Source organism: Callorhinus ursinus, unplaced genomic scaffold (genome assembly GCF_003265705.2).
Source record: "Callorhinus ursinus isolate GAN/ISIS: 27379988/994484 unplaced genomic scaffold, GSC_fseal_2.0 scaffold12, whole genome shotgun sequence".
In the NCBI taxonomy this organism is placed as follows: Eukaryota; Metazoa; Chordata; class Mammalia; order Carnivora; family Otariidae; genus Callorhinus; species Callorhinus ursinus.
The window spans coordinates 44,264,697-44,290,358 of NW_027397074.1; the positions used below are offsets into that span (position 1 = coordinate 44,264,697).

Below are 25,662 nucleotides of genomic sequence, written 5' to 3' on the forward strand. Positions count from 1 at the left end.
TCACAAGCTGATCTCTTCCAGAAATACCTTCACCTAGAAATGATGTTTAACCAGCCATCTGCGTACGCCATGGCCCAGTCAAGCAGACCCATAAAATTAACCATCCCAGGCACCACGGACACGATCGGCCATAGGGCATAACATAAGCACTTAGGGAATGTTATCCTAGCTCTTTAGTAGGTAGGGCAAGGTAGCATTTACTACTCAACAGTGAAAATGTTTTTCCTGGCAGCTCTCAGACTTGGAGGACTTTTGTCATTCTCAGAATGCCCAAGTTTTTCCCAATCCCAATGGGCCTGATGGCACCCCACTGAACAGACAGAACCGCTTATTTGAGGACCTGACTACCTCTCCTAAAGAATGTGATTCTGTTTAATAATAAGTGACTAACTCTGGTGCACAAAGGAGTGAAACCTTTATTTTATGCTATTAAAAGGACCATTGTTCATGTGTGAGAATAAACTACTCCCCTTTCTTACCCTTCAGCACTCCTGGTTTATGCCCTACTTGGCTAAATGTTACAGGTACTCGGTGATCTTTGGAACCTGCCTTTTGTTCAAGGAAAGGGAATGTCCAAGAGAGGCCAGTGACAAGTTACCCATTTGTCCCCACCTTTGAGAAAAACTCACCCCCTACTGAAGTTTGGGCCTCTCCATAAGTCAGCTTACCCACTCTTGATCGTACCCAGTTGTATAAACTTTAGAGTGGGAAAGGTCCTTGAAGATCATTGGCTCAGCCACCTTATTTTATACATGAAGGAATAGAAACTCTGAGGAGGTCTTGAGAACACAGCCCAGGATCACCATGCACACCAGTGGCTGAGGCAGGGCCATGTTTGCTGGGGTGTTAGGATTCAAAGCCATGCCATGAAGGGCTCGGTTACTTTGCTGAATCTTTTTATGATCTTCAGATCGACACATTCTCTTCTGATGAGTGGCTGATATTCAGAGGCCTGAAGAGAAACCAGACTTTCGTCACAGATCAGTGAAGGGATTTCTTGGGGAACAGTCAACTATGAGCAAGCATAATATGCCACATACCCTATAAATGTACTGTCATTCACATACAATTTCTACTTCTAGTCGGGCTTATTGTCGATAGCTAAAATTGACATTTACTGTGACCATAACCCTACCACAAATTAAAATCAGATCCCAAGTCCCTCTGGGGAAGATGTTTATTAAGCTGTAGGAAGACATCTGAAATGATACCAAATTACATTTTAAACTTGAAACCCCAAATACCACATTTGTTTGGAAGTAGGAATAGGGCTGTCTGGGGAATAATATGGGAAACTGAGCAAGTCACTCTTTTTGGCAAATGCAAGGCCACCAAGGAAGGGAAAAGTGCCTTAGAAGAGATGCTTTATGTATAAACCCCTGTATGTTTAAGCCTAAGCAAAATTTCCTTTTTTGAACTAAATGAACTAAAAAGGAAAATAAGCCCTTTAAAACTTTATGCATTTAAAGAACAGACATGGAATTTCCAATTATACCTATAAATACACCAAGAGGGGGTTGAAAGAATCATCATAATAAAACAAGTCTATCAAAACACAAATCTACACTCCAAGGTTTGACCAGGCTGGTACAGATAAAAATGTGTTTGGAACCAAACGTCTGTTTATCACTTTTGCCTCTTAGCATGTAGATGTCTGGGGGTGTTTGTGGATAGTGGGTGTGTTTGTACACACTGTCTCAACCTCAGAACATAATAATAGAACCAACTCTGTCCACAGGGAAGCAATACGCAATGGCTTCTTTACTTGTGTGTCCAGCCCATGAATAGCTTTGAAAATTGCAAAGCCCTTTGAGATCCTTGGATGCAAAGTGCAAAGTAAATGCCAAGTATCATTATTATGAACTTTATTGCTATTATTTTATTAAGTGTTTGAGATTAATATCAATTTAGCTCATGATAAGTGCTGCTGCCAAGTAGGAGAACTTGAAAGGTAGCTCAGGAAATGTTGCTCAAGGAGGATCCCAGTTTCCTAGAAACTCTGCCCCTCCCCCCACCCCCTTGCTCAAGTCAATGATAAGTTGACTGTCCCTTCAGGATAGTGTTTCAGGTTATCATGATCCTTAATAAGAATCCTGTCATGGATGTGTCATTGGGGTACTGCCGGGAAATGAGAGACCATGTACAGTGAGGTAACCTCATTAAGTCATTCAACAAACCTCTACAAGGCTCCTAGTATGTGCTAAGCTTTGTGTTTTGTGATACTCTCTCTCCAGTCTGGTGGAGATATTAGTACATGCTGTGAGAACACAGAGCAGGGATCAGCTTGGCCTGGAGAAATCAGGGCAGGTTTTCCTGAGAAGATAATGCACCACGAGATACCAGGTCTCACAGTGATAGAAAAGACACTCAGATCCCTCAGAGAGGCTGGACATTTCTGGGTCTTTTTTCCAAACTACTTCACCCTAAAATTGAGAACCATATCATTTTACTTTGTATTGTAAAATGACACTAGCAATAATTTTATCTTCTAAAATAGATTAATCATCTCTTGAATAGAATATACATCGATCATCTTCCAGGGGCCAAACATATACAAGATATTATGTTATATATGATTATCAAGGCACCCTCACACCATACTTAGGAAGTGGGCAGTATAACCCTGTCTTTGCTGATGAGAAAACAGAGAAGTTAAAGGACTTGTACAGATCATACACTTATGGGCCGTGACGGGGCCAGCAGGCGGCCCGAAGCCTATGCCTTGTCAGCCACACAAGGCTGCTTTATTCGATTTACTGGTTAATGATGGCAGCCAGCATTATCTCTATCATTTCTGTCAGCCACTCTGACTGGAATAAGTGAAAATAATAGACCTAATTTAGGACTAGGAGAGGTCTGCCAGTTCCTCGTCCTCCTCCCTAGAAACCCTGCCAGACGGGGACGAATCTATTTTTTAAGAGCCTAATAAGAGGAAATTCCAAAACTTCAGTAAGCCATTTAATTGTTTTACACTATTCGTTCTTGGGAGATACTCTTTTTTTCTAACGTAAATCCCACGTGTTGCTGTTTTATTACAGTTATTATTCTGCTTTGGTTGGCTTTGAAAGTAACTGGTCACCATTCTCTGAATATAGTAAATTGGAAACTTGAAGCTTGCTCTCGTCATCTCCCAGTCTTGTTCCTTTTGCTTTTCCATTTAGGTCTTCCCTTCTGGCCTTCCAGTATTTCTCCGTGCCGTCTTCGGAGCCTTCTCCAAGTTCTCTGCCCCTCCCCCCTGCCCACATCGTGTTCAGCCCTGCCTGACAAGGCTTTCCTTAGGCTCTCACACCCTCTCCTACAGTTTCTGGTTATTTGATTACAGCCACGGTTTAGAGTTGGTGGCTGTCTGTCAGGATGTAACCTGGTGAGGAGTTTGCTGAGCGTTGAAGCAATGCCTCTTTCCTTGTGGTGTTTCCTTGGAGGACAAGTTACCCTCTCAGCACTTGGTGTCACTCTATCATTAAGAACAGAACCTGAAGAATCGGGCTTTTAGCAGCCTGTGTCCCTCCCTGTGGTCACAGCTGGCCTAAGCCCCTCCTCCTGCAATCCCTGACACATCCCCTCTCCTGCCAGTGGAGCTAATAGTTTCTAGCGCCTCCTCCTAAGGAACTGAAATAATCCTGGCAAGTGGCTGGGTGGAGTACTCCTGGGACGGGTACTTGAAGACTGTCTAAGAGACCCTGCCTTGAGCTTCAGGAAGAGGTTAGGTAAAGGCATTAGTGGGGGTGACCTAGGAGGGAGAACTTGGAAAGTGCAAGGATGAGTAGAGGTTGTCCAGATGATCTTTTCTAGAGCCCTTCTGTTTTTGCTGAAGTCTTTTGCAATTGGAGCTTTTGTCCTTCAGCTGCAAAATGATGCCATATATTTGGATCATAGGTATGGGGCGACTGTACAGGGTGTGGAGTCCACCATGACTTACTCATTAAAAGATGATAACTGACAAGCTGCGAGTCCAGAAGAAAGCAAAACAGAATTGCTGACTTAAGAGTTGGGGTGGGGGTGGGTGTTTGTAAGCTCAGGGAGCTCTGCCCCTACAGAACATCTAGACAAGTGTGTTAGTGAATGTTTCCATGAATTATTCATTGGTGGTGAATGAATGCAAGCAGCAATCACATGTAAATGACAAGGCTCATAATCAGAGGGCTCCTTATTTGTCCTTATGAAGCAAGGAGGAAGCTTATTAACGACTTACAAACAGGAAGAAATTTTACTTAAAGATACGTCTCTATAAAGAAAAAATTTTCCCCAGCCAATCAGATGTATATCATTTATTTGAGACTGCATTCAAAATCATTGTTTATTTCATGTCTTTTGATCTGCATTTACTTGCCTTTTCTAAGTGTAACTTTATGAATAATTGATGCAACTGAGAAGTTATTGGCTAATTGAAAAGCCATCTCGTCATGTCTTTGAGCCTGACCCATGCATGGCGAAAGCCAAACTGTTCAGGCATTTAGGGTCTTTTATAAAGGGTCTTTTAAAAGAGCCGTTAGCTCTTTACAAGGAAAAAATATCAGATTTTTGAAAACGGATTTTTTTTTTTCGTGACAATAGTACATCAGAAACCAATCCAACCGTGTTTTTGGTTAACTTAAATGAATCAGGCTGACTGCATGACTAATTCAGATTAATGGCGCAGAAATCAGTCATTAAAGAGGGGGAGAAAAAGAGATTGATTTAATAGTCTTAACAGAATGGCCATAAATTTACATCTCCCTTTCTATTCCTGCTCTCCCTGTTTAAAACACTTGAAAGCACTAGTAAACATCTCCTCTGCCTGAGTAGATAGAGCGTATACGCTATAAAACCCAGCACAGGCTCCAGCAGGATGCGGCTCTGTTAGTTGTATTACATTTTATGACTGCCATTGGCTCTCTCGCAGCCAGGATTTTATTTAAAGAAAAAGAAGTTACATTTCCAAGATATCAGATACTACCTCTATAAAATAAAGGCAGCAGTAGTATAGAATTGATAAAAAGGAGGCCTAAATTTATCTTGCGTGGTAAATTTAATTTCCGACACCCCTGGTGATAATGATTACAAAAGTGTTCTTGTCAATATCGATAAGTCAGTGCAAAGCAGAAACGAGATGTTTAGGGCCGTGGCGTGGGTGTAACTGGTACCTCCGAGCCCAGAGCTCTGAACATTATAAAGTACAGCCTTATTGCAGGGCAGGCATCCAATTTTTAAAACATTATATAGATTGGAGGCAGATGAGTGTTCCTGAATTATTCTTGGCCTTTTCTTATGAAATGCCTAGAATATAATTTCAAATGGAAATTAATTTAATCGATGCAAAAACAAATGGGTCTAGAACTCATCAGAAAGCTTGTGTTTAATCTAAGGGGCACTGCTAAAAATACAGATTACTTCGGGGGTAACCACTTACGCTTTTCAAGAACAGAAATGGTTATATTAGGCTGTTAATGTAAATTGGAGTTTCACTTATGAATGTAAATCAATTAAGTTCTTCTCATTAGTTAGCAAAGATAATTTATTGAACCCTGTTCTTGCAATGTCTTTTGCCAATTGAAGAGATCCTCAGTATCTCTGTTCTTATGAATTCAAGAAGTATTTATTGACACCTGCTAGGTACCATGCACTTCCTTACATTTCTAAAGTATCTGCTTTACTAAAAACAGAGCAGACACAATCTCTCACTTGCACAGTTTATTGTCTAGTTGGGAGCAGAGGCATTTTAAAAAATCACTCAAAAGTGATTGAAGAATTATAACTGGGGAGCTGAGGTACTAAACTCCAAGAGACGATGAAGCACATCTATTTTGTTTATCATCATATTGTCACAAATTGTGAATTTGTAAATGAATCGTTAGGCAAATGACCTAACTTGCCAAACTACTTTTCCACTCTGAAATGAGTGTGTACAGAGCCTGACTTGTATTAGATGCTTAATTTGATTTTTGATTTATTCATTGATTGAATAAATGGTGAGAAAGTGTTACTAGGAAGAATGCAGGGTGAGAGTGCTCCAGAAAAGGCCCTGACCTGGTGTGGTTGCCCAGAGAAGGTGGTGAGGATTACTTACATTCAAGGCTGTGGCAGGAAGGAAGGTGGTGATGCTATAAAGCTTGAAGGAAGTCACCGATGGCACTGGTGTGGAGCCCAGGGCCATGAACTGGGCAGCAGTGAGGGGCCACATGGTGTGATGGCCTTGGAGCCATGTCAGGTTCTGTCCCAAGGAGCCAAGCTTTCTGGTATCTCTGATGAGCTGGAGAATTTGCTCTTTCTCATTAGGCTGTTTTACTAGCTTTTTAGGAAGGGTGGGGCGAGGGTACAGATACAAAGGCAGAATTCTCTCCCCAGACACCCAGATGTCTGTGTCATCAAAGTACAGGTGGTGGGGGGAGGGGGAAGGGGGGGTTCAAATCATGCAGGAAGGTCCCAGATCTTTACCAGAGGTCCTCCCTTGAGCCTAAGAAAGCTCTGAAATGAAAAATACATATTTTAATTGAATTCTGCTGATATTTTGGTGCCTTTTCTCAGGCTAAATATTTCTACTCGTTTGTCTCAAATTCCTCTTTTGTTAAAAGGGGAAATATTGTATTTGCCATCCAAATTTAGGAGCTTGGCAGTGAGACTTGGTGCAGAGCATGAGCTCATTCAAAAAAAGATACGGGTAATATGATGTCTTTTAAAATATGGGCCAGATAGCTGTCTTGTTTTCCCAATCATTGCTTCTGTTGGATTTTTGTCATTGTTTTCAGGAAAAACAAGATACTGAGAACCAATCTCTGGGGAACTAGTTTGGTTCCATTTTGAGGAAATATTTTCAAAGATCCTTTCTGAGAAATAGTGTGAATCATTTTGACATTCTGTAAAATTGTGGGTGAGAGGAGTCCATTTGACTCTGCAGAAGGTTTTGGGAATCTAAAGTTGTTGGGTTTTTGTTTTTGTTTTTTTAGTATTTTATTTATTTATTTGACAGAGAGAGACACAGCCAGAGAAGGAACACAAGCAGGGGGAGTGGGAGAGGGAGAAGCAGGCTTCCTGCTGAGCAGGGAGCCCGATGTGGGGCTCGATCCCAGGACCCTGGGACCATGACCGGAGCCGAAGGCAGATGCTTAACGACTGAGCCACCCAGGCGCCCCTAAAGTTGATCGGTTTTTAAAGAAATATCTCATATATGCAGGAAGTTTGGGACATTTTTATAGGCATTCCGTTAGGCTGTGGTTCTTTAATTTTAAAGTGAAGGATTGGTGTTAACTTTAAGATGCCAGCCTTAAGCCCGAGTTCCTTGATTGTAGAGATTAATCTGTTGTTTGCTCTGGGTGTCAGAAGAATAATAACAAAAACAACTAATTTTATTGAACATATTCAGTATGTAGTTGGCCCTTGAACAGCATGGGTTTGAACTACACAAGTCCATTTATATGCGGATGTTTTTCAATAAATACAGTACAGTGCTGTAAATGTCTATCTCTTCCTTATGATTTTCCTAACATTTTCTTTTCTCTAGCTTACTTTACTGCAAGAACACAGTCTATAATACATTTAACATATAAAATATGTGTAAATAGATTGTTCATATTATCAGCAAGGCTTCCGGTCAATAGTAGGCTACTAGTAGTTAATTTTGGGGAGACTCAAGTTACACGTAGATTTTTGACTACACAGGGAGTCTGGGTTCCTAATGCCCACGTTGTTCAAGGGTCAACTGTATTTAATACGTAGTAACCCATTTAAGGCCATGAGATAAATATCTCTATCATCCCATTTTATAGAAAACTGAGGCACAGAGAGGCCAAGTAATTTGCCCAAGATCACACAGCTAGTAAGTGGCAGAGCTGGGATTCCAACCTAGGCAGACCATCTTCTGAGCCCATGTCCTTTACTACCTCATTTTACACAGTAATTATCACCCATGGAAAAAATTAACTATACTATCTTTCCGTTTTCACATTCTACTTGATTATCCTGCCGTTTGCTTTCTTTACAAAAATAGGAATTTTTGAATTCCACTTTGGAGAAGAATGATAGAATAAGCATTTCTCATTATAAACAGTCTTCTCTTAACATTTAAGAGTCTGTAGTCCCCTCTTTAGTTCTTCAGTCTCCCCATCCTAGACAGAAACTAGTGTGCCAGGTTAGGCCACAACAGTTCATTTAAGAAGGTGAAAAGAAGGCACACTTCTCTTTATAAGCAAATACAATGATAGTGGGCAATACTCTTTCTCTAGTCTATGTGTGAAATTATGTTACATGTAAATGAGGAAAAGGTGTGGACCCCTTGGGATGTATCAAGTCCTTTTTAGCAACTTCTCTTGCTTTTTAGAGACACTTTCTATTTGCGGTTTATTCATATTTCAAGTGTATTTTTGACATTAAGGACTAAGTATACTGTACTGACTCCACTCCATTCAATACAGACACTGACCCCCTACCATGTTGCAGGTGCTGGGAGAAGCACTGTGGATTCATCAATGAGCCATGAAGAATACTCCAATCATAATAGAACATACAGTCTCATGAGGTTACAAATATCTCATTTTCAAGTTCTAGAATCTGAATTTTAGAGCTGCAGGGCATTTCCAGATGGCCTATATAGTCTGATCCATTCATTAAACAGATGACGAAATGGAGAGGCCCAAAGTGAAGAAAGTCTCTCCCCCAGAGTCAGAAACTCTAATCGCAGTGGCATCTGGATCCTCTGCTCCCTGCCCACTCTTCTTTCCATTTTATTGCTTTGAAGCTTTTCGTATTATTCTGCACACACCAAGTCCTTCCGAGTCCTTTTTGTTGTTATTTATTACGTGCTCACGATTTCTTAGATGTCTGTGGTTGGATTTTGATGCTAACATTGATCTTCCAATTCTTTAACCTAATTTTTTTTCACTGCTTGCTTCTTCTCTTTACCTGACCACATACCTGGCAGATGTATCTGTCTTGAGTTAAGTAGGCAATCCGGGGTGCCATGGATCTTTTGAAGACTTGGGAAAGGAGAGCAGTCTGCAGTGACCCTCCTGAGACTTCCAAACAAAATCACTGGCCCCTCACTCCTTAAAAGATAGTTGGGCTTGTCCAAGGGCAAAGAGTGGCAGACACAGAGCTTGCTTTTCAGACACCCCTAGACTGGAAAACATCCTTTGGGGGTAAAAATGAGGACATAAAATCGCTCGCTGTGGTACCTTTCATTCTGTTAAGGACACTGAAAACACAGTCTGTCATCCTTGACATTTTAATTGAAAGAAAAGCTTACATAGATTTCAGCCGTAAGCAGTATGTTTATACAAGTGTATAAAGAGGAATAATCTGTCAAGTTGGAAAACTCTTAATGCTACGGGACTCAGTTTAGTAATTGAACAATCCAACATGAGCTCACACATCTTACCTTGTTCCATGCCTCAATAATTTTTAGTAGAAATACTTTACCTAGAGGCATATGGTTATTAAAAAGGAGGCTCGGCTTGCTCAAAGTCTGGAATTATTAGCTCATGGCAACAAGCCTGCACTGGAGAAAGACTGTTGGGTCTTTGTTTTCACAACTTTGCTGTAATTTGCCATCTTATTTTCAGAGTCTAACTGATGTGTTGTTTGGGAAGTTTTTGGTGTTTTTTTTAAAGGAAGAAAACATATTTCACATGGATGAGAGACTTCTCGTGTTAGCAGAACTGCAGAATTTTACTGCTTCATTGCCAAGTCCAGGGAGTAGTGTGGATATCAAAGGAAATAGACCGTGAATTTATTTTAGTATAAAAAATCAATAATAACTTAGTTATGGGAGCCATCAAGGTATGATGGGGGAAGCCCTGTGTTGCAAGTTGAATATGAGCCCCGCTTCTTTTCATGACCCAGATGACCTTGGGCACATTTAAATGTTTCTGAATTCAGCTTACTCTGAGTAAAATGGGGGTAATCTGACCTACCCAACACATGGCATTGTTTCAAGTCACATGAAGGTGAAATATTTTGAAAAATATGAAACTGTATAAGCGTAATATAAAAAGTTTCAAGCAAGTGCAGTGTGTTAATAATTATTTCTCTATACACAAAGGGAATTAGATAATTAATGTAATTATTCCGATACCACTCTTGCTTCAATGATCAGAATATTCTGGACAAATGATTATTTATTGGGCCAAGCTACATAATTACCTCAATCTAACCCTTTGTATACCCAGCGATGAGTAGGAGTAGATTTTTTTTCTTTCAGTTTTTGTAGTTTTAAAAGCCCGAACAAGAAGCATAGAAAATGCCTCAGTTTTGTTCCCAGCATGGGTTGGGAAAATTATTTATAGAAGCTGTATAGGGGCACCTGGGTGGCTCTGTCTGTTAAGTGTCCAACTCTTGATTTTGGCTCAGGTCATGATCTCAGGGTTCTTAGATCAAGCCCCGTGTCAGGCTCCACACTGGGTGTGGGGCCTGCTTAAGATTCTCTCTCCCTCTGCCCCTCCCTCCTGCATGTGCACATGCGTGCGTGTATGTGCGCGCACTCTCTCTCTCTCAAAGAAATAAATAAAATGTAGATTCTGTGTAAAACAATAATGCAAAGTTATTCAGAATCCAAACATGCAGAGTTCTCAAATAGCCATCTCTCTTTCAAGTATATATTGTTAATTGGTTTGATTGCTATCATTAGGCAATTATTATAATTCCAAGGGAACTCAGTACCCTGAAAAGCTTTCTTAATTAATGAAGGAATGCTTTATATTTAAAAATCCGGTACATCTATGCATGGTGTGGAAGTAACTGACCTAATAAGAACACTGATTAAATGAAGCATACCATTCCCTAGCTGCTCTATCCAGCTGGGAGTTTTCCCTAGTTGTATGAAGAATGAAAACTCATTTTAAATTTGATTACTTTTGTCTCTCCATTCACATAAGCATCGTTTAACTGATTTCTTTTCTAAAAACGACTCATCAGTAGAAACTGATCACCAAGATTATCATTAATATATCATGTTGGAAACAAAATGTAAATGATGATAATATGTTGCCCTTTCTTTATGAGGATGATATGGCCAATCATCATTATAAAATGTTTTCAGTTGTCTTTTTTCACTTGTCCCTATCTGTACCCAAGGCATTCCTCCTGGCGACTAGGTGAAAAGACATACGGTAGAAGGTTGTATGTACGTATGTTTACATGTATCTCTATGTATGCGTGGATGTGTGGATGTATGTGTGTGCATGTCTCTGTCTGGATATCTGTAGATGGGTGGATGGATAGATGATTAACAACTATCTGTAGTGATGGTCTCAGTGAATCTTTCTCCTTATAAAACAGGGCAGTTCAGATTACTAACTTGCACTTGGAGGAACTGACCATTATCAAAGATGACATACTTTGATATACAGCTATTTTCTTCCCAGCAAAGGTCACAAACAAAACATTAAGACTGGAGAATATAAAGCAAACCTTGTCTGTTGACAGAGCCACATTTATACCTGTCTGACTGGAGCTCTCCACCTCTGAAGGAGGTAGGCTTTAAGACCCAGTGAAGTACAACCTACTGTAGAATTTTGGAGCAGCGGGGAAACCAGCAGTTTCCTAGAACTGTAAAAGGTGAAGGACCTTCAGAGACCCTACTAATCCTATTGTTAATCTATACTCCAGAGGGCCCCAGGGCACAGGTCAAGAAATACCCATAACACGCATTTGCTTTTCTGAAAACACTTTTCATTGTTACAGGCTGCTTCTGTTGGCCTCTCCATGTAACTAGTCATACACACATTCTCCTCATAAAGCTGGATGTCATTTGTGTACATCTACATGGAGTCTGGGTAAAAGTTTTATATTCTTTTATATTTTCATTTATATAACTTCCTGAACATATAAATATTGACTGATTTATGATTAATCCTTATAAGATTCATGTGCCTGTGATAGTGAGCTCTGCCCAAAGGAGCTGTTAGACAAAAAGGGTAGAAAACCTAATCTTTGAGATTTCAACAACAATGCAAAAGAGCATGTTGGCATTGTTCTCCCTGTTTCTCCTCAAGTCAGTCACGGGAGACACACAAGCTCCAAAGAAGAGGCTTCTCATGCTACTCTGGATGGGACTGTCCTTCCCGAAGCATAGAAAGGCGTTGGACCACACAGGACATCTCTGTCTGCAATCATTACCCAGCACTTAGCATGAAGGAATCTCTCTTTTTTTTCTTTTTTAAAGAAAATGCATTAATTCTGGAAGCAGTAACTTCATTTATGGCATTCAGGATAAGGTAGTTTAACATGGAAGACTCAGAGGTCCCGGGGTGGGGGGGGATGTGTTTGTTTATTTATTTGTTTTGTTTTATTTGTTAAATCTTTAATTTAATGGTTTGACATTTATACAGCTCCCCAGAGCAAAAGCATCAGGAGATTGAGAATTTAGCTGAGGAGGTCACTTATTTGCCATTTTTCATAAACACAAATAATTTCCTTTTTCCCTCAACCACACATTCCCTGGCTCATTAAATCAATTTAAGTCCTAAAAAAATTTTTTTTTTCCTCTGGCAAATTGAAGCAAAAGCTCAGTGTACTCCCCGGAGGCATGCTTACCCAAGTTCTGCAGGTCAGGCCAAAATCAGTTTCTGTCAAACAGCCTAACACCTCCAGTTATTATAAAATGAGGGATTGGTAATTGGGGGCTGGGCTCTGGACTTGCCTGAGAAAGGCTGGCTGCAGTGGCATGAGCCTCATTCCTGCTGTTTTGGTCTGTGTCCTGGCTTTGTTTTTTTGTTTGTTTGTTTGTTTGTTTTTTCCACCCACAGTGGAGAACTATGAAAAAGTCAAAACAGATTTCTACTGGGAATTGATGAATAAAGTTGGCTTTACGAATCCAGACGGTGAACGTGTATCCAGAATAAAGCCAGGAGGGCTTCCAGGCAGAGGCATAGGAGAGTGCGGATAAAACAAACGTACACAGATCTCTGGGTCTAAGACCCTCCACAAGGCAGAGAATTCTGAGAAAACACAGGATTTCACCCCCGAGTCCCTTCCCTAAGATGCAGGGGTCATAGGAGATTTACCGGCTTGTTGACTATTGAACATGAGTTAGATAACAGAGGTCAGGAAATGAAGTGGAATTTGATATATTAACTAGGAAGCAGCAGAGGAAGCCAGGCTTGTGTTTGATTTGTTATTATTTCCCTAATATCCTCAATTATGTGATTCCCATCAGAGGATCTGATCTGTTGCTCCTGTAACGGTGTTGTCCCCGCTGGTTCCGGACGTGGGGAAGCAGGCAGTGAACCCCCTGCCCCCAGGCATCAGGAATAATGTTTGCTTTCTCTCTGTGTTGCCAGGCCTGTCCCAGGCTCTCTATCTTCTCTGCTACATCTCCACAACAGACAGAGACAGCCCATGCCAGCCTCCATGCCTGGGACCCTGCCCAACCCAACGATGCCAGGATCTTCTGCCGTCTTGATGCCAGTAAGTGCTTCTCACTTCCACTGAGCCTTGCTCTTTTGAAAACAGTAGAAGAAAAGCTGAGATCTAAGCTGGAAAGAAAGCGCCTTCTTCTGGATGAAAAGCTGAGCTGTGTGCTACTTTGCAGAGAGCGCTCGGTTGTCTGTCCCTCGGTGTCTGGCTGGCTTTCCTGGCCTTCAGTGCTCCCTTAGTGAGGCCTGACCCCATCTTCTTGCTGGTGACAAGTGAGCTTGCCACACCCAGGGAATGGAATTTGTTCAAGGACAGTGTTTTACGACTAGCCCAAAGTCTGTATTAGCGTGGGCTATATACCGAGTGTCCTTAACTCACCAGGGAGTGGTCTTGCCAGGACTCAGAGTGACAAATATAATAACAAAAATAATAATGATGGTACAGAATAGCTGCTAATATGTGTCCCTGCATATCATAGTCTGTTAATCCTGCTCACAACATTTATTGATAGTCCCTCTATAAGCACTTCCTCAACATGTGAAACAATCCCGTCAGGCACATGCTATTTCTACCCCCTGGTTTGAATGGGAGAAGTGTGGCAAGTAGCTTGCTTGGCTGAGAAGCAGCATAGCTGAGTTCTGAACCCAGGAATTCTGGCTCCAGAGCCCACTCGGTCAACCACTGTCTGATACCACTATATTCTCTGCTTTCACTGTCACAACAAACCTGTGAGGGATACACTGTTTTTACCCCCATTTTACAGACGAGGAAGCTGAGGCACAGGAGGCCGAGTAACTTAGCTAAGGTCGCAGTTAGTAGGTGATGGAGCGTAAGGATTTAAATTCAGGTGGCATGACTCAAGAGTCTACATTCTAATCATTATGTAATACAACCCCCCCGCTCTGAAAACAACACATTAGCCTAGAAGGGACAGACAGAGTATTCCAGAGCAAACCTTGCTCTTCTTCCACAGGATCCGCTCCCTGTGCTTCTTCATCCTCCCTGGCCTGTGCTTTGGGGAGCCTGGCTCGTGACCTTATTCTTGGGGCCACAGTTGTTCTCAGAAGTCCTAAGAGATGGTGTGACAATTCAGTGAAAATCCTCCCAGAACAGTATCAACAATGCCTGGCAGAGCGTTTTTGCTTCTTAAGGAATTGTCTACATTTGTCACTTCATGTCGCTGTCATCGGGATCCTGTGGGAATGGGATCCCGGTAATTATTGACACGCTTATTTTACAGATGAAAAGCTGAAGAATAAGAAGTTGAAGGCAGCTGTCTAACGCCCCACAGCTGTGACAAACCCCACCTCAACTCACATTGAGCAGCTCAGATTCTCGAAGTATGAGCAGTTTGCCGATTTATCTGAGTGGAGGCAGGGGTGGATGAGGGCTGGGAGGCCCAAGTTCAGAGAAATGGACCCGCCTACTATAAATAGTGGGTTGTCCTGGCTGGAAACAGTCTTTGCAAAATTGGGCCAGAAGGAACAGATGAGTTGACACACTTTCCCTGCCTTGCTCACCTTAAACATCTTCAGATGAGCTATGACAGTGCCACCAATGCCCCTTGCCCAGGTTTTATTCAACCCAGCCAGGCGCACGAAGACTCCCACCATAAGCTGTGTTCCTTAAGACGCTAAATCCCTCTGGTCCAAAATTAGTGTCCTTTCATAAATTCTATCCATTAGCCAGAAAAATACCACTTCAGTGCCTTTTTTTTTTTTTCCATCTGATTGTACCATTTCCAGGGACAAAGATGGGACACGGGCTGAGACGGCCCAGTGAAAAAGTATCTGGTGCTGGTTTCCACCATCTCATCTCATTGTACAACTTGGCCTCCTGTTGATGCTTCAGAATAGAAGTAAAGGATCAGGTACATGATCAATGGCCAGTGTAGACAGAAAGTCAGGGATGCCACCCCTACAGGAGTTCCCCAACCCATGTCACTGATATGCACAGCTGCCGTGCCAAGTGTCAGTCTAAGAGCACTGATTCCAACTCGGGGCGATTGTTTGGCACTATCTGAAGATACTGTTGTTGGTTGTCACAGCTGAGGGAAGGCTGCTACTGGCCTCTGCGGGCAGAGGCCAAGGAAGCTGTTCAACATTCTATAATGCGCAGGATAGCCCCCACCAGAAACTAATTATTTGGGCCCTAGATGTCAACAGTGCTGAGGTTGAGAAACCTTGGTTTAAAGTGACACGAATGTAACTCATGAAAACTATCATAAAATCTCTAAAAAAAAAAAAAAAAAAAAAAAGATACCCTAAGAGTTCCTGGTCCCAGAAATCTAGGCCTTTTCGTCCATGTTATCAAGTCCCCAGCTCCTATGCTCAGATTCTGGCATTTTAAGCATAGTCTTCCCATAGAATTCCCACCCTGGGGAACCATGATTCCCTTGGTATAAAAGATCAGTCTGTCTGTAGGTGGAGGTAATATTCTTAACTGATTTGCAGTGCATGCTGCCAGGCCACCCATTTCACACGGTCCTAGGTCTGAAGCGAAATGATATATTTGTTCATTCCACAAGCTTTGGTTGGGCACCTGCTCTGAGCCAAGCACTGCGCTGGATGTTGGGGGTGTGGAGAACAACAAGGAAGGATTTCATGGTGGTGTGATTTCCTATCTTGAAAGTCAAATGTTCACAAAATTTGGGAATATGAACACTCATTTATAATTACAAAAAAGTGAGCTGTAGAGATTTTAACTCCCATTTTCTGATTTGTTTCAGAAGGAAAGGAGAAGCTCAAAAAAAGGTGAAATCCTTTACCTGGATGTTTTACCTGCAGTGCTAAATGTTGCTTAGTATTTGGCAAAACCACTTCAATCATCTGACTTCTTAATTCTAGGCACCTCACCAAAGACACTCGGGCAGAACCTTATTAGTATAAGCACCAAATCGTTGCCTTGCTGAGGCGCTTGCTGACCCCTTACAATCACTAAGATGGAAAAATGCAATTTTTTTAAAGTAGAGAAATCAGCCTGTTTTCAACATTCTGTTGAATTTGTGAGTCACGGAGTAGGAGTAGTCACAGACTGTAACTTTTCCACAGAGTGGGCAGCATGGCTGATTCTGGATCCCGAGGCTGCAAGTAAGCTGCTCGCCCTTCTCTGTAGCTCGTGATGGATAGCAGCGTGGAAACTTCCAGATAATCATTTGTACTTCTCAGTGACCTCCCTTCAGGAAACTGAAAGCAAAAGCACATTTGGACTTAATTTCCCTCTAGGAGAAGGTTACCAGTTGGAATAAAGGGCCAAATGCCTTTCCAACCCTTCCATCTCCCAGCCTCTGGAAGGGGGAATTACAAGCAATAAGCATTTTGTGGCGCAATCTTCATGACTTAAAAATTAGAGTACATGGACGTACTTAATAGCACTGAACTGTACATGGAAACCTAGTTACAGTGGGAAATTTTATGACACACATATTATACCAGAATTACAAAACAATAATAAAAAACAAAATACCTAGGCTACCTGGAGACTCAGGGGGTATATGGGAGTGAACATTTTATTTTCCTGAATTGATAAGGCCCCAAAAGTCGTTGCCAGCAGGCTCTAGACTGTATAGAAGATTCTTCATCAAATGGCTCCTTTTGAAGCAGTTTCACACAAACATGTACTCTTTTAGGCTAAGGGACGGCCGAGGGTGCTTTGCTATGACAGGGACTGTCCACCCGTCACTCGTGTCATTTTGTGAGCACCTCTGCTAACCCACACATTAATGTCATAATTGCAGTCCCGCGCCTGGGGTGGACCCAGCAGGGGTGCAGGGATGGAACCCGACCATGGCAGGGACCCTAAAGGGACATTTACCTCGGCTTTCCCTCTCCATTCCCGCCAGTGAGGTTTCTGTCCTCCGCTCTGGGAAGAGCTCCAGTGATAAAGAACTCTGTATTTTTTTCCTCAGACTCCCCAGGCTAACTTTGAGCAGAAAGCAGATTCCCTCAAGTTTCTGATCCATTTTCATTTCCATCCTTCAGCAAGGGGATCAACTTTTGCATTGGAGAATTTATTTTTTCCTCTTGACGAAAGTCTTCTGTGTGATTTAGTATTAAGTGTACTTGCTTTATTCTAGTTCTTTGGAACATGCTAAATTTCTACTCAACGGAAAGTATCAATCACACATACCCTTCCTTGATCGAAAGAGAGGTTTTACTGTATTTCCTTTTTAACAGGGACACCCTGGAGACAAAAATGCCAGAACTCATGCAGGTATTTGAAATGATGTTAATTCTAGACACAGTGGCAGGCCAGCAGGACAGTATCCATCAGGTGTGGTACAGTACGCTCACCTGCTTTCTTCACCACCCCCCCCCCCAAAGGTCTAGCCCTCTGCCGTGAGGCCAAAACCGGCTGCTGTGTAGCGTCCTGACTAGGTTAACTGGGAAGGGGAGATCTACCAGGGGCGGCAGCTCAAATACCTCTTGGTCATCTTTTTTTTTTTTTAAGATTTTATTTATTTATTTGACAGAGAGACACAGCGAGGGAGGGAACACAAGCAGGGGGAGTGGGAGAGGGAGAAGCAGGCCTCCCACTGAGCAGGGAGCCCGATGCGGGGCTCGATCCCAGGACCCTGGGATCATGACCTGAGCCGAAGGCAGACGCTTAACGATTGAGCCACCCAGGCGCCCGGCTCTTGTTCATCTTGACTGTGTTTATAAGTTACAGTGGCAAGAAGACCCAGCATATTCGAGAGCATTACTTTTTTAAGTTAATTTAATGTTTTCCTCATTGCTAAAATGATTCATGTTTTTGTACAAAACTTAGGGGGAAAAAAAGCCATGGATAACCTGAAATAACCATTTGGTATATATCCTTCCAGCACTTTTCTAGGCATACATTATTCTTTACAGTTATAAAAAGAAGCATGACTCGTGGCAGTTGGAGTGTTTGCAAAAGTGGAAATATTCCATACTTTTGTTTGCAAATGTACCATGACAACGTGGCTCTCATTGGCATAGGGCATCTCCTATAGCATGCACGGCTTTGGATTAATTCTTTGATGTCCTGGAGTTCAAGGCTCAGAGTGGGTTACTTACCACTTCCCCAAACCACAGTCTTTCTCCAGAGTTATTCAAAGAAATTCTAAATGACCCACTTGAAAGAGAAATGCAGCTTTGTCTGTGACCTAGACTGCTTTTCGTAGACTTCTGATTCTGTTGCTTTCCTTTCTCTTAGATGGAGAGACAGATGTCCGTGAACTCCAGCCTCCTGGGAATGCAAGGTCCAAATCTCAGCAACCCCTGCGCTTCTCCCCAGGTCCAGCCAATGCATTCAGAAGCCAAAATGGTAAATAACAATTATAATCATCCTTTTGTTATTTTGTGACTCTTTCTTTTGATGTCTACTCTGACTTCCAAATTTCAGTTGAGTCAGGTAGACGGCTCGGTCGTTGTTTTGGTGAAGAGGTCTTTTCTGTGGAAAGGCAGTCCAGAACTTGGCTCTCTCTTTGAGGATATTTGTTATTGAACCTTGGCATCAGATGACCATGAAATAAGCATTGGATCAGCTTCAGTGGAAGGGACATTTAGGAGTTTGGGGAGATCCATAGGCGTTCAGATGGGATACACCCAAGTAGGTGTACATTTTCTCATAATGTGAAATTAACAAAGACAATCCAGAGTTTCTCTTCTTCAAGGTGGTCACAGTTTCAGTGTCACTTGTCCTGTCTCCATGTCTGTGAAGACAGACGTGTGATTTTTTTAAGCACACACTAGCACGGAAATATTTTTCATTTTTTGTTATAGTTGTCAGATGTGACACTAATTCAAAGGATCACAGCCTTGTTTTCATGCAGGGTAATTGCACCTCTTACTGAAATACGTGATTGCAGGTGACAACCTTCAGTGACTTTTAACCTTTGAGATTTATGTGCCGTCAGTTCAGTCTTTCCCATCACAGTGAAAGATTTATGCATTATATCCTATTAAATATTAATAAAAGCAATGCATGTCCATCTTTGCTTATTGCATTTAGTAGAGTTACTTGAGGTGGGTCGTTGGGTTTTCATGTATTTAAATTCTGGCACCACAGTTAGTAAGGTATCAGACGGCAACAAAATACACTGTAGCGTGGTCTGATATTGGCTCGGGGTAGCTTTGCTGCAATTTGGGAATTTATTTGGTTTCCTGACTGACAGCGTTGGGGACTGTGTCTGGTGGCTGGTATGAGGATGTTTTTGATGCTTCTGAAAGTCAGCCACCAAAACCAGTTGACTTCATCTTCAATGGCAGCAAGTTTTTTTGACGCCTGCTTTGGTCACTTTCTCTTGGAAATGTTCCTCATTTGTCTTTCAGCTCCTTGACTCAAGGAAGCGCCTGAGTCCCCGGTGCTGGCTGCCTTGGGCAAATAAAACCTGTGGTTAAGAGAGCTCCCTTTGCCGTGCCACAGTCCCCGCGACAGGCCAGATGGCACCGGCATCTTTAGCAAAGCTCGTTAAATCTTCTTGGAATCGGCAAATATTTTTTCAACTCAAGCCCTGCAGAGCCAAACCAAATACTTGCTGGCAGAGTGAAGTTCAAATTGGCATCTGTTTTGGAGACCAGAGTAATGCCATTTACTTTTTTTTTTTTTTTAAGGAAAATAAAAAATTAACTGTGAAGGTACTTAAGAAAAAAACAAAATTAAGTTATTCGTGTGTATGAATAAGTGTTCTGGGTCTGAGCATCAGATGCTACTCCCCCAGCTGGATTATTGCTGAATCATCTTGTTTGGTGTGGGGTCTGTATCCCTTTTGAGGGACCTCCCAGACAAACTTTAGGTGGATTCTTACACACAGTTCCAAACCAGAGTTCCCTGCCAGTTGATTTTCATGGGATTATATGCCACCACTTGACTCAGAAATGTCCTACCTCCCCTCTTCTTACTGGCAAAGAAGGAGAACGCTTCCAAAGGAAGTACGTGTTTATAATTATTTATATGTATGAAATTTCGAAAAACATATGATATGGCCAACTATTGTGAATAATATCAACTGGAGGCAAAAGGAAATTGGTCTGTACCTATAAAATAATGTGACCCCACAAATGTTTGTCAAGTTAAATTTACTGAGCAAGCACACGACTCTGCTGATTCATGCTCTGGGTGGATGGATGAATATTTCCAGATCCATGATGTCTGAGCTAATGAACTCTAACTTGGAGTTAGGGCTTAGGGAGCATAGTTATTCTCTCTGTCCCAGGCTCCCACCCCTGACACCATTATTGCCAATCCGTTATTCCAAGGGAGAAAATGGAGGTATTGGCCACTTACATTTTGGAGAAATAGCATTTACTTAGTCGCCTGGAAAAGTGTTTAGTAATTGGCTTTTAATACATTACTCAGCATTTCTATTCTCATTCCGTTTGCTTTATTCACTGGAGAAATCAGTTATTGCCATCTACTAACTGTACAGTATTTTCTAGCAGCTTTGGACTGCTCAGATGAAAAGCTTTTACAAAATACAAAGTGATGGAGAAAAAAAATCTTCCATGATTTTAATGTCAGCCAGAGCCTCCCCAGGTTTCTCTGAACTATGGGCTTTGTTGTTCTATGCCTAATTTTCTTCCTGTGTAAGACTGGAATGGATTCCAGATTTCAACTAAGACTCCTGTTTCACTGTTTTCAAGGACTTTCCCAAAGGTCACACATGGGCTATTGTGATGAATGCACTCTGTGGGGTGTGTTCTCAGAGCACACGAGAAACCAGAGAGCTGCCAGGGAGGGTGTCGCCCACACCACAGCACTGCAGACCTATTCTCCTGGGGACATTGGTGTCAGAGTGTCTATTTCACACTCTCTATTGACCACTGACAAAAGCCATCATCCTGCATCTCTGGTGGAACTTGGAGGTCTTGGAGGTGGACAAAAGCTTAAGCCAGGATTGCTTTAACTGTACAGCTTTGTTAGAAGCTGTTCGACTAGTGATCGCTCAGTAGGATGCATCCATCTTTCTTGCCACAAATTGGTCATTTCTGTTGTGGAAGAGAGCAAAATAGCTGTCCCCGATAAGCTGTACAGTGTATTAATCCGGGATATCCAAATCAAGTAGCACAGTGCTCTTCTTTTGATTTAACGTATATGGACATCAAGCAGTGGACTTCAGTGTACCGAAGGCACATCTGTCTGAGCCGGTTCTGTCATAATTCTGGCAGATTATAATTGAGTTTTATGGATTCTTTTTCTGAAGAATTAAGCCGACAAACATATGGCTTCATGATTATACAAGTGAATATATGCATATTGGATTTTGTTTTGGAGGTCAAAGCAGACTCAGAGCTGTGAGAGATTTCCATCCTTCTAACCACGCAAAACAATGGGTTCTTCCTCCCAGATTTCTGGGATTGGGGGCATCTTCCATGAAAATGGGGTCTGCTAGAAAGGAAGTTCACTGGATACTGATGGACATTTTTCACATGCAAAGGGGAAAGGGAGAAAATGAGGGGGATAAGCAGACAAAAATGGAAAAGGGGAGGAAGAAGGAGACATATAGGGTAAGGGAATTTAATACAGACTGTGACACATTTCTAGCCTCTTGTGGGCATGAGCAGTTCTGTAGTGGTGTGGATATGGTATCTTCAGAGTTACATAGATTTGTGTTCATTTCTATCTAGCTTTAAAAGAGGTTTTCCTTTTTCTTTCTTTTTTTTTTTTTTTTCAGGCCAGTAATAGGGTTGGAAGCTAAATGGGGCGGTGGGGAGGGGGGGGGACTTGTCCGTACACCTGTCTTGTGTCTCAGTAATGTTGAGATGATTATCATACTGAAACCAACTAAAATGAAGGATGGCATATGAACAACTTTCCAGAGAGGGCTGGGGCGGCTCTGCCCAGGATTCACCTTCAGTTTGGACAGAGTTAGGGAAGCAAAGAGAGTGTTGATACTAAGAAGAAGGTACATGCACCTGAGACCTGATTTTGCCTTCAGGACAGCGCCGTGACAGGGCTGTTATCCCCATTTTATAGTTGAGACAACTGAAGCTCCCAGAGGTTAAAAAACTGGCCCAACGATGCATCACATAGCAAAGGCTAACATCTCAAGACTCCACCGACAAATCTTTTTCATCACAATATTGATCCTTTAGATAAAAATATCATACAGATTCCAGATAACAGCAACCAGCAGATTATATCAAATTTTTCAGGGTTTGTTTATATTTACAAAAAAATGGGAGCTAAGGATGGCAAGGACCTCCCATTTAGGGGTTTAGACCTCCAGATAACCTGGAAAAGATGAGGGGTGGTTGCTAGTACCAAATGTCCCCCTTGATTTAACCAGAGCTCTGTGGCCTCCCTGACTGAGCTTCACTGCCTCTCTCTCCAAACACATTTTTATCTTGATGTTTCTTATTTTACATGTGTGTCTCCGCACCCCCCCCCACTCGATTGATTGGGAGCTCCTTGAAGATAATCCTTGCATCATGGAAGTTCCTTGTACTAAGAAAGGCCCCATGAATGAGAGCTGAATTTAATTAGTTGAGTTGAGTTGAATTAAAATAAGGAGAAGGAACCAAACAGTAGCAGTGGAAGTGGGGGTGGGATGGAGTGAGTAAGGGGCAAGGGTGGGGCTCAGAAGGAGAGGATTAAACGAGATAAATGCTAAGCTAAGTAATCAACTAAGAAAGAGTATTTGACTACATTTGATTTCTTCGAAGGATACCTGGAAACAATATCTGGCATGTTTTGTTTTGTTTTCTTCCTTGAGAGAAAAGCAATGTATCTCTTACTTAGAAAATAGAAGTTGGAATAACATTGACCTCCTAGGAATTGAGAAGGATCAATACTAGATGCTGTTTCTTCCACTGTGATAGGCTAACTGTGCTGTATTTCACTTGTTGACTTGTCAATACCTCATTTATAGTTAGGTTTACAGTTTATTGAATAGGTATATAAATATGTGCATTAATGAGTGAAACAAAAAAATTGGAAAGTCAAAGGCTTTTAGAGGTAGAAGGTACTTAGTGAAGACCTTGCCCAGATTCCTCATTTCACAAGTGAGGACACCAGAGGCAACTAAACGCTTGGGGAAATCAAGCCATCATTTCAACACAAAGCTGGGCCCGCAGTTCAGACCGTCACGTTTCTACCCAGCATGATGCTTTTTTCATCGGCTGTACTGATAAATTACTAACAGTGCTTCTTTCCTTGGCCCCTGGTTTTCTGCTGGCCGATGGGTAGACAAGAACTGGGATGGTCTAGTGCGCAACCCGTGGTTAAATCTCCACTTTGTTTTCAATGTCAACCTGGGTGTGTTTGTGTTTGCCTTTCCCCTCCCTAATTATCGAGCTGGATAACTGTTTGCCTACAGTGCCCCTTGGCCACCCACTGTCCAACAGATAAATCACAGAGAAGCCTGGCTCCATATGGAGTTGCCTGGAAAGTTTATACACATGAAAAGACAGTCTCCAGGTTACATCGCCCGGGCACTCTTGAGAAATGCTGCTCTGCGATTTGCCTATTTGCTTTAATCACCCCCCAGTTTTACTTCCTAAACGTCCAGGAATTAAAAAAAAAAAAAAAAAAAGCAGTGAATGAATAAGCTGTCTGCTTCTCAGTAGCTTTGTGGTGAGGCAGGAAATACTGTTGACTTTAAAGAAACTCTCATTAACTTTTGAACCGTGCCAGCAGCCATGTGTCCCTGTAACCAGTGATCACAATAGGAGGATGGCCTGAGCCAAGGTGGCCACTGTTCTCAGAATCCTCCTCCCTTGTTGCTACGAAAAACCACTGTCCCATAGGCAGGTGAGTAGGAATGAGGTAAGATTCCGTGACAACAAAAACAGCAACAAAAATCTACGCCATCACTAACATGAGTGATGGGTCTCGTTCTAAAGGCACTTTGCTTCCTTAAAACACCCTGGTAGAAAATAATAACTGTTAACATTAATTAAGCACTTGTATATGTGGCAGAAGCTGTGTCAAGCATCTTATGTTTTCTCATTTCATCCTTGCATCAATCTCATGAGGGAGATACTCTTCTTAATCTCATTTTACAAATGAATAACCTGAGAAGTTAGGTAACCAGTGAAGAACATACAAGCTGGTAAAACATGTTGGGATGGGAACCCAGGCATTGGGCTCTTGGTTTTGGCTCTAAGCCATAATGATTTGCCAGTGGGGGACAGGCAGGGGGATGATCACCCTATGGGTTTCTATTAATAGAGCCCTTTCCAAATTACAAAGCCTTCTATATTCAGGTATCATTGGAGCCTCGTAGCAACCCTGTAAGGCCAACAGGGAAATATTACTATCTGCATTTCGTGGACAGAAAAGTTAAGTTGCTTTTCCAGCTTCATCCAGTGGCATAACCAGGCCCTGCACCCAAGTCTTCTGTGGGTTTTGTCCCGTTTCTACTTTATCATGCCATCCCTGGTACCCCTATGGTAACTTGCCCTGAGTAGAAGCAAGTTCTTACATAAACAAAACTCAGCAGTAAAAGTAAGATGAGGCTCACATTAATAGCTCAGGCCCAGCTACCTATTCACTTATGCCTATTAGACTCCGGAGTTCTCATCAGCTAAACACAGGAGAGAAGCCTGATTCATATTTCTGTCTGGCCAAGACAAATGGTGAATTTGAGCTTAGTTATGGTTATTAAAGAATTAAAAGTAGCGGCATTTCTCTAACAGCGAATAGAAGTCCCAACTCCTTTCTGTTGACTCCCATATGCCATTGCCACTTTGCCCATTTAAACTATAGAAAGTTTAAAATTTAGGAATATATCGTGCCACTTTTTTGGTAATGTAAATAATTCAGTTATGAGATTCTTGATAAGAGCTAGCAACCATTTATTTTTATTTCTATAGAACAGAATAAATTCCTACAGAATTACATTCCATGTGCTGATCAGAACCTCAAATACATGGGATTATACATTTGATTATATTTGTTTTGCAAATAAGAATTTAAGAGATTATCATTTGCCTGTGAATCACCAGATTCCAAAGAAGGAAAGGAGCTTGGGAATTATTTTAGCAAAATTCATTCCCTTTGAGAAAAAAGGCCTGAAGTTCAAGTTAATAGCTTGTCCCAGGTCACATAGCTAATTAGCAGAAAGAAGAGGAATGAAAACTCAGTTTCTGGATTTTCAAGTTTATGGAACTGCACTCTCCATGTGTCAGTCAGGAGTTGACAGGGAAAGCCATCTGCTAGCTGCTGTGATAGCGAACTTTCTAAGAGGAGTATTTCCTGAAGTGTTTTCTGAGTTTGGTTAGCGAGGCAAAGTACCTGGGAGAAGAGGTTCATTCAGCTTTTCCCTTTTATATCATGTCAACTGGGAATTGAAGCTAACCATCAGACTGCCCAAAGGAATGGGCCCAATTCTCTATAATTCTTTTTGAGACTGGGGTTGGGGGGGGGGGG

At 41.9% G+C, this 25,662-nt stretch overlaps 1 protein-coding gene across 3 annotated transcripts in view; it reads left to right on the forward strand.

Annotated features, from left to right (window-relative positions):
* CREB5 (cAMP responsive element binding protein 5) overlaps nt 1-25,662 on the forward strand; it is a 411,522-nt gene that overhangs the window by 297,307 nt on the left and 88,553 nt on the right. For all 3 annotated transcript variants that reach the window (XM_073899011.1, XM_025873076.2, XM_025873075.2), the window contains 2 exons: nt 13,251-13,377; nt 18,505-18,615. In XM_073899011.1, the coding sequence (XP_073755112.1) occupies nt 13,251-13,377; nt 18,505-18,615 (238 nt within the window). The remainder of the gene's footprint in view (nt 1-13,250; nt 13,378-18,504; nt 18,616-25,662) is intronic.